Below are 12,727 nucleotides of genomic sequence, written 5' to 3' on the forward strand. Positions count from 1 at the left end.
TGGGCCCATAAAAGTGTTTACAAAGTTATTTACAATCCAAAATGGTCATTACAGTGTAAAAGTTACAACCCGCCGACCTAAGTGACAAAAATATGGTTAACCCCTAGTTCCTTTGAGAAACACCTTAGCCGTGGTGGTCAAGCGGCCGCATATGTACATATTGCCACTTAAGCTCTCCATTCAATGCTGGGTGAGCTTTTCTTTCCCTTTACCTGCACCACATAGCACCCGTGAGCCAAGACTCAACAATAAAACTTAATACTGCATATATACAATATCAATAAATCGTTATGGGGCTTTCAACCCTAATCAGATGATGACTTAATACTGCATAATGGTACTCTTTATAGAAGTTCCAAGTACATATGACATTTTATTGTCACTTGTTATCATATATTCATATGGTGCATCTAATCTATGATACAGAATTATGGTGCATTCTTGGAGAAAGACGGAGCAGGGTTTAGATGGCAAGTTAAACTTACTGGATTTCAAAATGGGGATATAGACCTCTCAAAGTCTTTATGGACCTACCAGGTGTGTATTCAATTTCAAGGTTTCATTTCCTTTGTGTTGGTTGTGAAAGTAAAAGTTGTTGGCTCCCTCTAATATATTTTTGTTTTCTCCATTTTGCATGCTTTGTTAGTCAGTTAAATGGTGTTGCACCTAAATTCACTTTTTATTCAGGTAGATAATGGTATCTAGTAGACATCTCTCAGTACAAGTCGATGTTTTGTTTCAAAAAAGATGAAAAAAAATTGTATTTGATTTTTTTTGGGCAAAAATTCTAGACACCCTTTAATAAGTTATCATTATTTGATATATTTAAGGTTGGGATTTAAAGTGGATTTCATATTGTTTAACATGGTTCTAGGTTGGGCACAAGGGAGAATTCTTGAAGATATATGCTGCAGAAGAAAATGAAAAGGCAGGGTGGACTGATTTAACTCCAGATGCTGATCCATCGATATTAACTTGGTACAAGGTAAATTTATCTTCTTAAAGAGTAAATTTTGAAAATAGCAGATGTATTCTTATTTTTAATTTGAGATTTTTTCTTACAAGATATAAATATGCTTGGCACTGTTCTCAATATGTAAATCAACTTTAGTCATTTTTAGTTGCTATTTAAATCAACTTAACATGCTTTGCTTATTAACAAGCTGCACTTATATTTCAAAGAAATTGGAGGAGAAAATGATCTTGAGATGGCCAAGAGCAAACATCATCCAGACTTAAAAGAAGAACATCAAGAAGATTGGATGATTTTGTGTGATCGATGGTGTTCTCTTGAATTTAAGGTAACATTTTTTATCATAATATTGCTATTATGATAGGAACAAGAGACCCAACATACTATTTACATATTACTATTGTTCTTAACATCTAGCTTTTTGCTATTTTTTTTGTTTTATTGAATTTATATTGTTGTATGTTTCCATGATTGTCCACAAATGTCGAAATACTGCTTAATTTTGAAATATTGTATTGGCTATAGATGACCTTTTTGTTGAAATTTCTATCTTTCTTTGACTGTGATACCCAATCAGTTGTTGTGTTTATTTCATTTTGGTTGTGGGAATGAAGTTTTTTCTGACTATGTAGTTGATGTAGTTAAGGTGTTTGGTTAAATGTTTGAATGAAAAAATGAAAGCTAATGTTATTGTTTTGGCATCATCTACTCTTTCTAGTATTTTGTTTTGTATTTGATTTACAAATTTTAGTGTTAAACTGTTCAATAAAGTTTGTAATAAATAGACATTGTGTTGTTCAAAAGAAAAGGTTGTGCAAAATTTTTTCTAATAAATTTTATTTGGATTTATTTCTTCAGGAAAGAGCATTAAAGAATACTACCAATCGATCAAAGAGAAAATGGGAGTCGAAAAATGGTTCAGTCTCCACACCACGACATCACATTCGACGTGGAATGGTGTTAACTTCTCCTACCGGTCAAATTGAGACATGGCGTCTAAAGCATTATGATGCTGAGAAAGGATGGACTGGAATAGAGCTCGGGCCATTATATGTAAGTAGTTTAAATTTTTATTTATTATATTTCTGACTAATAATTAATTAAATATATTATTAGGATAAAATGATGGAGTTAAGGGGTCAACATCCTCCAGAAGAACTGTCTGATAAAGAGATTATGGAGCGTGTACTTGGACGTGATTTGGTATACTTGCGAGGGCGGGGGCGGTCTCCTAGTGTCACAACTTCTACTTCACATCGTGAAAATATTGTGGGTAATCAACCAACTTATGAAGAGTTAGTTGAACGACTTAATGATACAACTTCCCTCCTTAATGCTACTAACGAACAACTTAGTGTGGTTGTGGATATACTTCGTCATAACAATTTGATGGCACCGCCTCCACCACCTCCAACAGACCAAGCTTCAGATGCAAATTTAAGAGAGTCGCCATCTATTTCAGTTCGGGAGTCACAAGATGATTCTTAGTTTATTTACATTAATTTACTAAGGAATGAACTTTATGAAGTTCTTTTTATTTTTGTAGGGGTAACCTTAAAATGATAACTTTATGACTTATTTTAGTATTGACCATTATAAAGAATTTTAGCATTAAACATTTTATTATTGAATGGTTTTTTTCTAGTTTATTTCTAATATAGAACATTTACAAATAACTGTTATTATCTTTTACTTACACATAACCATTAAATTTGAAAAAAATATAAATTGTGTAACAAACCAATAAAATAATTCTATGTGGGCTAATAAAATGATACCACGTAGGATGCCACATATGATGCCACGCAGAATGCCACGCAGGATGCCACATATGATGCCACGCAGGATGCCATGTCATCAGACACGCAAAACTACAAAAACCATGTCAGCATACACGTAGGATGCCATGTCATCAAACACGTCATCTGATGACTCATAAATTTGATTTATAACTTAGTGGGGTCTGCTGATTCTTTTACTTATCAGTGTTAATAAGTGTAGGTAAAGACTCTTTCCCTACTAACTTTTACCTACCAATCTCTACCAATTCAATATTGGTAGGTAAACCATATTACCCACCATTAGACTAGTTTTACCTACACTTACAATTGGTAGGTAAAGACCCCATTTTCTTGTAGTGTAATAAGTCATTATGAGGTAGATAACTAATAAGTCTCTCCGGGTAGACGACTAATAAGTCAATCTCTAATTAGATGACTATTAAGCCGTTCTCTGAAATAGATGACTAATAAGTCACTCTCTGAATAGATGACTAATAAATATCTCTCTAGAATGACTAATTAGTCACTCTCTGGGGCTTTGTACCCTAAGCCATGTGACGTTACAGTCACCTGGGTCTTTTGGCTCTGGCTTTAAGTAACTAGTCTTTAGACTAGACCAGCGCTTTAGTTTTCTTCGACCTTTGGGTCGATCAAGCATTTAAGGCTCATGTTGATTATATCTAATCATTTTGGTCTACGTTAAACACATTAATGTCACTCTTGACTCTTAAGCCAATACCATACGACTAGTGCTCAGTACTACTGCCGATCATGACTAATAAGTCAAGACTTCCCGACCCATACTAACACCAATGCCATTTATGACTAATAAGTTAGTACCATTCACAAATAAGCAAAGCTGCTAAGCATTTACAATACAATCCATGTCCATATATAGAGCACTCAACATGCCTCATCAATAACCATGCATGTCACATACTGAGTGCATTTTTCTTACCTTTGGTTCGAGCGTGAAATAATAAAAGAACGACCATTGAGAACGATTGGTCCTTAGGCCCCTTATCGGCCACCTAATTATAACCAAATATAAAATTCCATCAATAAAATAAGTAACAAAAGGTTCCCGGACCAAGACCTAACCTCCGAGACGTCGAATCCTACTAAACTGGGTAGTAGGAACGATCTCGAGGCCTTAGGTTTGAGTTCCCACGAATAAAACACACTTTTGGCCTAATCTGCCCTTAAGCGTCGTGGCCCCACACCTCTGAGTCGCGTATCGCCTCCAAACAGAGACGCCAGCCTCAAATTGACTGCACCACGCGCTGCGGCCCCAACACCCTTCAGCCTTTTCTCTCATCTTCACTAAGCTTAGGCCGCGACACCCAAGAACAAGGTCGCGGCCCTACCTGGAACTCAGCCAAAAACCTCCATTTTTCCCATTTTAAATCACTCCAAAAATCTATCCAAACATATTCAAATCCCAAAATCAAAGTTCCTAAATATTCTAATGACCCAAAGCCATCAAAACCCATGGCTCAAACAACTCTACAACTCATCAACACATAAAATCCAACTCAAAGCTTAGAAACTCAAAATCTCAAAACTTAAAGCTTGGATTACCTCTAATTGAGTCGTTTCTCGCTAAATCCTCCGATTAATAAGCTTCTAATCTTCCCTAGAATTGCTATAACTAGATCCTTGCTTGAATCCGAGTCCTAAAACTCAAGTTTCATTCGAAAATGCGACGAACACTAAAAAGGATAACAAGAGAAAGCGAAAAAGTGTTTGAAAGTGTTTTCCTTCTAACATGTTACTTCAAGCTTAAGTAACCTCAAGTAAATCCTAATGCTCGGGGTCCCAAAAATTCCCCTGGGGGTAAAATAGTCAAAATTCCCAAAATTTCCTCCTGATCTCACTAACTCCCAATATATCATCAAACAATCATTCTCATTACCCAATATCTCGATAATTGACTTCGTTATGACAAAACTGCTAACTTACTTGCTAGGATCGTCTCATGCCGAATAGCTCAAACATATCCACATAATAATGTGGTCTCACCCATACATCACATACATGCACATAAATATACAATTATGCTCTCAATGGCTAAAATTATGAAAATGCCCTTCTAATAAGAAGTGGACCCACATGCATGCAATTATCATCATATAATAATATAACTCACATAATCATGCATATAATCACATAATTGCATATTAAATCAATTATGGTCATCTTGGCCCCCTAATCCAGGCATTAAGCCACATTAGGGAATTTGGGTCGTTACAGCTAATCACCCACGATAGCCAACGAATATCAACAAAAAAACTCCATGAATGCCGACGATGAAGCTTTAGAAAACAACAATAATTTAACCCACAACAAAATTTGGATGAAAAAGTGGAAAATGATTTCACGAAAATACTACAAATCAAATGGGTAAGCAACGAGAACCAAACTTTCAATTTTGAAAAATTGAATTATCAAAACCTTGTAGATACCTTTGAATCAATCAATTTGATTTTCTAGAACAATTCAAATCATGAAAGAAAATTGTTGAAAGGGAGTTGCAATACCAATTCGAATAAAAAATCTCAACAAAAGAAAAAATCTCAGATATGTCATTTTGCCCATATATAATTGATATTATTTGTCTAATTTATTCATGATATTTAGTTGCTATTCGATTGATTATCATAGTTTAATGTTATTTGTGTCTATACTTTAGTTGTTATTTGGTTGATTTTCAAATCTTGAGAGGAAAACATTGACTTAAAATTATGGGAAAACCGTATAAGTTATGTTGTTGCTTTGGTGTTGTGTTAGCGTTGATGTCACTAAACCAAAACTCAAAAAAGCGTAATTATTTATGTGTAGTTGTTGTTTTTGAATATTTGTTGTTATTTGAGTAAATTGTTTGCGATCTGGTTGATATTTTATAGTCACTCCAGGAAAAGTATAAAAACAAGATAATTATTTTGAACTTTTTATTTATCAAAATGTATATGTTGTGTTGCTTTGGGATTGTGATAATGTTAATGTTATTGAAACTGGGATAAAAATTGTATAATTTTAACTATTAGCAATCTAAAATAAAATAAAAAATTAGAATTATGTACCTTTTTAGTGTACGGAATGAATATAAATCTTGATATAAAGCAATGAACACTAAGATGACAAAATGAATTATATTGATTTTGAAACAACTAGATAATTGATAGCAAATAATTGCAACTTGAATGGACCCAAAATATTTGTAGTTAACGCAAAATCATCACAAAATCAACATCAAGTCAACAACTATCTCCGATGGTTGTGTTGCCGTGAAAATTTGAAGAAGAAAAAAGAATGAAAGAAAGAAAGAGATGGAGAGAGAGGTTTTGGGCACAAAAAAAGAAAAAAGAGAGATAATATGTTTTAAGTATAAGAAAACAAAAGGAAAAGATAAGAATTAATAAATTAAAATCAAAGTCCACAAGATGTCAAAGACTCGTAAATGCTTGACAAAATTTTTGCAACTTTTGTTTTAATTGTAATAAAAAATATATATAACACATTTCTCCTACTCCACCCATCTCTCTCTTTCTTTTTTGAAAAATAACTTTTTCTGTCTCTTCACTTGCTCATCATGCACTGCCACTTCTTTTTTTATTTTTTTGTATACATGAAAGGCAACTCAAAAAAGTATTCCATATTTAAATTAGATAAATACATTCATTTTGAGGTTTTTGCTAAGTGCTTCTTGAGACTAATAACAAGTTTTAACCTTTTTTAATAATCTGACATACAATTCTTTCTATCCAGTTGTTGTTAAAGTGCTTTGACGTTGTTTTTACCAAAAAATAACATAAATAAAAATAATTGAAAAACAACTTAATATTGATAGTAAAACATATCTACAATCGTATATCTATAACTTAACGAAGGATTCAAAACATAATGTCTTACACATTCCAGAATTTAAAAAGCATTAAAAAAAAACACCTGAATACTTTCATTTCTTCCACAAATAAAAAAAATACAATCATATGATTCACACATCAGAGATAAACAAAATAAAAAAATACAACTAAAAAAAAATCAACAAATATCATAACAACAACTCATACAAACTACAAAACAACTGCAAGACCTGAAGATCCAAAGTCATTTGTGAAATGAGACTTCAAAGCTACTCCAGTCTTGACAGTACTCCTATTTTGAATATCACGCGTAATTTTAATCTCAGGTACTAATTGGACAATATTGGACTCGTGAACATCAATATTATCACAATCCGACTGCAACATTGAAACAACTAATTAACAAAAAAAAAATGTAATGACAACGAACCAAAAGCTAAACAATAATTGTTCAAAACTAAATCAAAATGTTACAAAAATGTACAAACAACTCAACTTAACCCCTAAAACAATTCTTAAGCAACAAAACAAAAACATTGAAGGAATCATAAACACATTGTCCTAGAACTGCATAACCTAACAATGTAAAATCACTTAAGCATTAAACCAAATATATTGCATGCATTATCAAATATCGTACTAATATAAACAATGAAAAACAACTAACTACCAAAAATAGAAAAGACAACTAAAAAACATTAAGGAAATAAAATGCATTAACCAATTATCCCTAAAGAACAAAAAATAACAAAAAATCTACACTGCAGCAACAAAAAAGGTAAAAAATAACTCCAGAGACACTCATCTTTTGAACATCAGGAGTAACTTTAATTTCAGGTACTAATTGAACATCTAATTGAGGAACATCAATATCATCGCAACTTTGTTGCCACATTGAGACAACTAATTAATAAAATGAATTGAAAAACAATGAACCAAAAACTAAACAACAATTGTTCAACAAAACAAATCATCATCTTCTTCAACCACAATATATTTTTTGCCACTACTCACCCCATCAACAACATTCTAAAAAAAGTAACACACTTAAACATAAAAACAACAAAAAAGTAAAGGGAAATAGAAAATAATTACGTTTCTCTTCTTGAAATAAAAAAAAAATTAAAAACATTAATAAAATAAAATGAATTAACAAATCATATCTAAAAAACATAAAACCAAATAAAAAATTAACAACAAAAATATGTAACTAAAACCTTAAACAAAACTTTGAATCTTGTTTTCTTCCTAGAAACCTCAGTCGGCTCAAGATCATCTCTTTTTTATTTTACCATTCTTCCCCCTTTCAATAGAATCATGTGCTAATCTCTTTCTTGGGGATTTGATTTGAGTGGCTTGGGTTTGGGTGGGTTAGATTTGGATGACTTTGCAATGGCTCTCTTTTCCATTGTAGAAATTTCTTTCTTAGACTTGGATGATTTTCTAATTTTTTGGGCAGCGTAGGAAGGTGAAGAAGAAACAAAAACAGTGAGCATAAAAAATAAAAATGATGGAGAAGATGAACAATAAAAGTAAAATAATGCAGAAGAGAGAGTTAAAATAATAAAAAATGGAAGAGAATAAAACGTACATAAGGAATTAAAAAAAGTTATAACATTGTAAGCTGATGATGTAAGCCGTATAAGGAATATCGTATATGTATAAATATTAAACTTATAAAATAGTACATAAAAGTTGATTCCAATTAGGAAAAAGGAAAAAATACGCATGTGGAAGTAAAATAGTAATAATTGTGTTGATTTTGATATTTTGTGTGAAAGTCTCTTTATTAAAATTATGCTAAAATGATATAGAAAAAATTAAATTAAATTTTTAAAAAGAATGATTGTTATTGGAACAAAAAAAAAACCTACTTGGATTAAATATATCCGGAATTTGTCCATTCTTTTTAGGTATTATAGTTTATGAAAAAGCTTGGTTATTCGTTAACCTTTGTATAGTTCAAACAATCTTAGATTGAACTATTTGGTGAGGTAATTATTTCAAGATGTTTTTATTTACGATTAGGGTAGGGGGTGTGATGATGTTACTTTAAGCTGAGGTTGTAATTAAAGTTACCCGTTTGCTTGTTTTGGATTGGAAATGGAAATGATGAAAAAAAATGTCATGCCATTAAAGGTAGCGTGTTTTCGTTAGTGATGTGTCTCACCACAACCCTTCATTTAATCAATTTCATCTAAACTTGTCCCCACTCCAACCCAACTACCTAGTGTCACTGCCACTCATATCATATCACTCTCCTCTTCATTGTTACAAGTTCATTTATAATTTTGATACCATATTACTCCTAAATATAATGTCTTATCCTATTAATGTCCCCAAATCATAGTCAAGTTTTAGTTTGTGTTCTTAGCGGCGGTCCCATGCATAGGCGAGCTAGGTCCTCGCTCCAAGATGACTCTCAAACCCAAAAGAAATTGCATACGATAGAGGTCCCATAATTTAAATTTGATTTAGGCTCCTAATTGATTAGGATCGGTCTTATGTTTTGTTAAATAACACTTCGTATTCTGTGTTTTATAAAATTAATTAAAATAGTACTGTAGACCTAATTTTTGTTAAAATATTTTCAATTATAAAATTAATTATTGAGTCGTTAAAAAAGAGATGAATTCAAAGTAATTTTGGAAGTAGTTGAGAGTCTGAAAAAAAAATTATATTTGAAATTATTTTAATCTATTTTGTACAACATAGAGTTTAAATTACCATTTAACAAAATACAAAAGTCAATATTGTGGATTCGAAAAAAATACACCGTTGATATAATGTATTGTATTATAACAGTATTGACTTGAAGCATAACACAATAACATGAATTACTAACCCTTCGTAGCTTAGACTACTAAAAGCTGGACTAGCCTCATCACGGAATTAAAGGGCATCATTGGTCAGTTTGCCGCTGACATATTAAAAGGTCTCCATTCCAAATAGATATATTTTTATGCTATAGTTGGAAGATTTATAAAATATACTTAACCTTTTTTTTTATGTGTGTGGTGTTGGTGAAACTTATAACTACAAAATTAATATAAAAAATACAGTTTTGAAATGAATAATTACAACATAATAGCAAACACAAACACATACTAGTGAAACGAATAGTTATAGAAATAAAAACATATGATAGCAAAACTAATAGTTATAGAAATTATATATATACGACTGGCCAAACTTCAATGATGATTCTCGTTCTAGGTCCATAATTTTAAACTACACATAAAAATAGTGAGTCCCACTCTAAAAAAATATTGAATAGTTTAATAAATTGAAGAAAATGGAGGGAATTAGAAATTGATGCCTTAAATAGTAATGATTTAGCAAATTAATTTGATTAAAGATGATATTATCTGAACATTGTGTAATTTATTCTGATTGATTTTGACAATCAAAATTGAGATATGAGAATATTGTGTGATTAATTCTGATTGACTGCATAAAATCATTTTGAGTAACAACTGATATTACAAGAGTAAGTGTGATTAATTCTGATTGATTATCAGAAAATCACTTTGGGTAACTGCTGATATTACCAGAATAAGTATGAGTAATTCTAATTGATTTTCAGAAATTAAGATTCCATATTTGTTGGATATTTGAGTATTAATGTACTTGATTCACACACATTTTCAACTATCCATGAAGCCTATAAAATGAGGTTTCTCCTCTCATTCTAGGACATACAGAGTATCACACACTTAGGGCCTGTTTGACATTGTTTTCTGTTTTTTGTTTTTAAAATTTTGTTATCAGAAATGAGAACAGAAAACTGTTTTTGTAGTTTTCAAAAAACAAGAGTTGTTTGGTTAATGTTTTCTAAAACCAATCTTTTTAGTTTTATTTTTTTTTAATTTTAAATAAAAAATTAACAAATGTATTTATAAATAGAAAAATATTTTAAAAGTTTGTAATAAATAATGAGATAAAATAATTTGAAAGAAAAAATGATAAAAAATAAGAAGTGAGAAAGTTAGGAAAGAAAATTTGAGAACAACAGAAAACAACTTTTTGTTGTTCTCAAAATTTATAATTTTTTGTAACTTTGTTTTTAAAAATTGTTTTCTGAAAACAATGCCAAACACCCCAACTTGTTTTCAAAAAACAGTTTTTAGATTTTAAAAAAAAAATACAGTTTTTCAGTTAAGGTGCCAAATACCCTCAGTCTCTTTCTCTTTTCAGTCTCTGTAGTATTTTTTGGTGATAGAGCGAAGATTTGTTTCGAGTTCGCCTAAGCAGACACAGTGGTGCTTTCGTTCTACTTGATAGTTGTTGTATCCTGGGAAGTGGTTTCTCACGAATTTTCTAGCATCGTTCAGGTAAAAGAGGCAAATCTGTTTTAAGGAAATCGCTTTTTGTGTGCCTCGACTTTGGTTTAGTCCTAGTATTATATTTTTGTATTTCCATTCTTCAATTAAATGTATTAATATATATGTTTCGCTCTTCTTCACTATATTATTTCTAACAATCTTAGAACAGAGTTTCAACTTCTTTTGAGAAGACGAACAGGTTGAAGGACGGAAGAAAAAATTAGAATTTTTTTTTAATTCTAGTGTTTTATTGTTTAATCGGCGTCAATAACTTCTACATATATATGTTATATGTGCACTATAATCTTTTTTTTTTTTGGTACAATGTTTCCTTAGTTTTTTTTTTCTAACGTTCTTTTTGTTCAAATTTTTATATTGAGTTATTTAAGCATATATGGGTATATGCCAATTTTTTTGTTTATTTATCATTTAAGTGGAACGTATTATATATAAATATAATATATATATATGCATAGTTGTATGTAATTATTTTTATTTTTTCTGTGCATAAAAATATATAAATATATATGTCACATATTTTGTATATGATATATCTTTTTCAGTTTTGTCATTAAATATATTTATATATTTATGTGTAGAATATATCATTAGCTTGACACTATATATATATATATATGTATATATATAAGCATAATATCTATTAGTCTCATCCAAATTTTTTATTAAGTTGAAGTGTGTATATTTATTGATTCATATTTTATGTTTAAATTGACTAACATACATATTTCTTATAATATTACAATTCCGACACATTACGTGTATATATATATATATATATTTTATTAACTTCTGTACATAGTGCATGGATTCTATACTATATATGTCAAAGATATGTATGATTTTTTTTAGTGTCTTTTATATTTGTAGTTATATATATATATATATATATAAGTTTCATCTTTAATTTTGTATTCCCTTCTAAATAAGGATATAAATATTTATATTTATGGATAAGATTAATATGACAATAATATATATATATTTATATATACTTTTATATACCTCATGTGTATATTGTTATTTTGATTTTCACATGTGAGTACTCACCATTCAAGTATGATATGACTGCTAGTTTTAAATTTTGATCTTAAAACATAATTGCTAAAAGTATAATTTTTCACTGTTCAGATATGGTTGAAAACATGGATGTTATTCCTACTGAAAGTACTGGTGGATATTCCTGAACTCTGGTTTCGACCACAAAGAACCAATTCTCAAGGGACCAGCCTGTGCAAGTTTCGGTTCCAACGGTTCTTGTGAGCCATAATGAGAAACTAGAAAAATTCACTGGTGTGAATTTTAAGACCTGGCAGCAGAAAATGTTATTCTACTTAACAAAATTGAGTCTTGCGAGATTCTTGAAAGATGATCCTCCCACTGTTGGAGAGGACAAAGTAGATGTGCAAACTCAACATGCAGTTGAGGCATGGAAGCATGTTGAATTCCTTTGTAGGAATTATATTCTGAATGACTTGTCTGACTCGCTGTATAGTGTGTACAGTGTGAAGAAAACAGCTAAAGAATTGTGAGATTCTTTGGACCACAAGTACAAAGCCGAAGATGCTGGAGCTAAGAAATTCTTTGTTGGCCAATTCTTGAAGTTCAAGATGGTGGATTCCAAAAGTGTGATAAGCCAAGTGCAAGATCTTCAGTTGATTATCCATGAAATACATGTTGAAGGGATGGTCTTGAGTGAGTATTTCCAAGTAGCTGCTATATAGAGAAGCTGCCCCCTGCATGGCTAGACTTCAAAAATTATCT

The 12,727-nt window shown here is 30.8% G+C and overlaps 1 protein-coding gene across 1 annotated transcript; it reads left to right on the plus strand.

Moving 5' to 3' along the window:
- Positions 1-404: 404 nt before the first annotated feature.
- LOC133815883 (uncharacterized) lies at positions 405-2,604 on the plus strand. Its single transcript, XM_062248660.1, has 5 exons — positions 405-537; positions 875-985; positions 1,183-1,301; positions 1,832-2,026; positions 2,090-2,604. The coding sequence occupies exons 3-5, from the start codon at positions 1,209-1,211 to the stop codon at positions 2,459-2,461; spliced, it is 660 nt and encodes a 219-aa protein (XP_062104644.1). The 5' UTR covers positions 405-537; positions 875-985; positions 1,183-1,208; the 3' UTR covers positions 2,462-2,604.
- Positions 2,605-12,727: the final 10,123 nt, after the last annotated feature.

This window comes from Humulus lupulus, chromosome 2 (genome assembly GCF_963169125.1).
Source record: "Humulus lupulus chromosome 2, drHumLupu1.1, whole genome shotgun sequence".
Taxonomy (NCBI): Eukaryota; Viridiplantae; Streptophyta; class Magnoliopsida; order Rosales; family Cannabaceae; genus Humulus; species Humulus lupulus.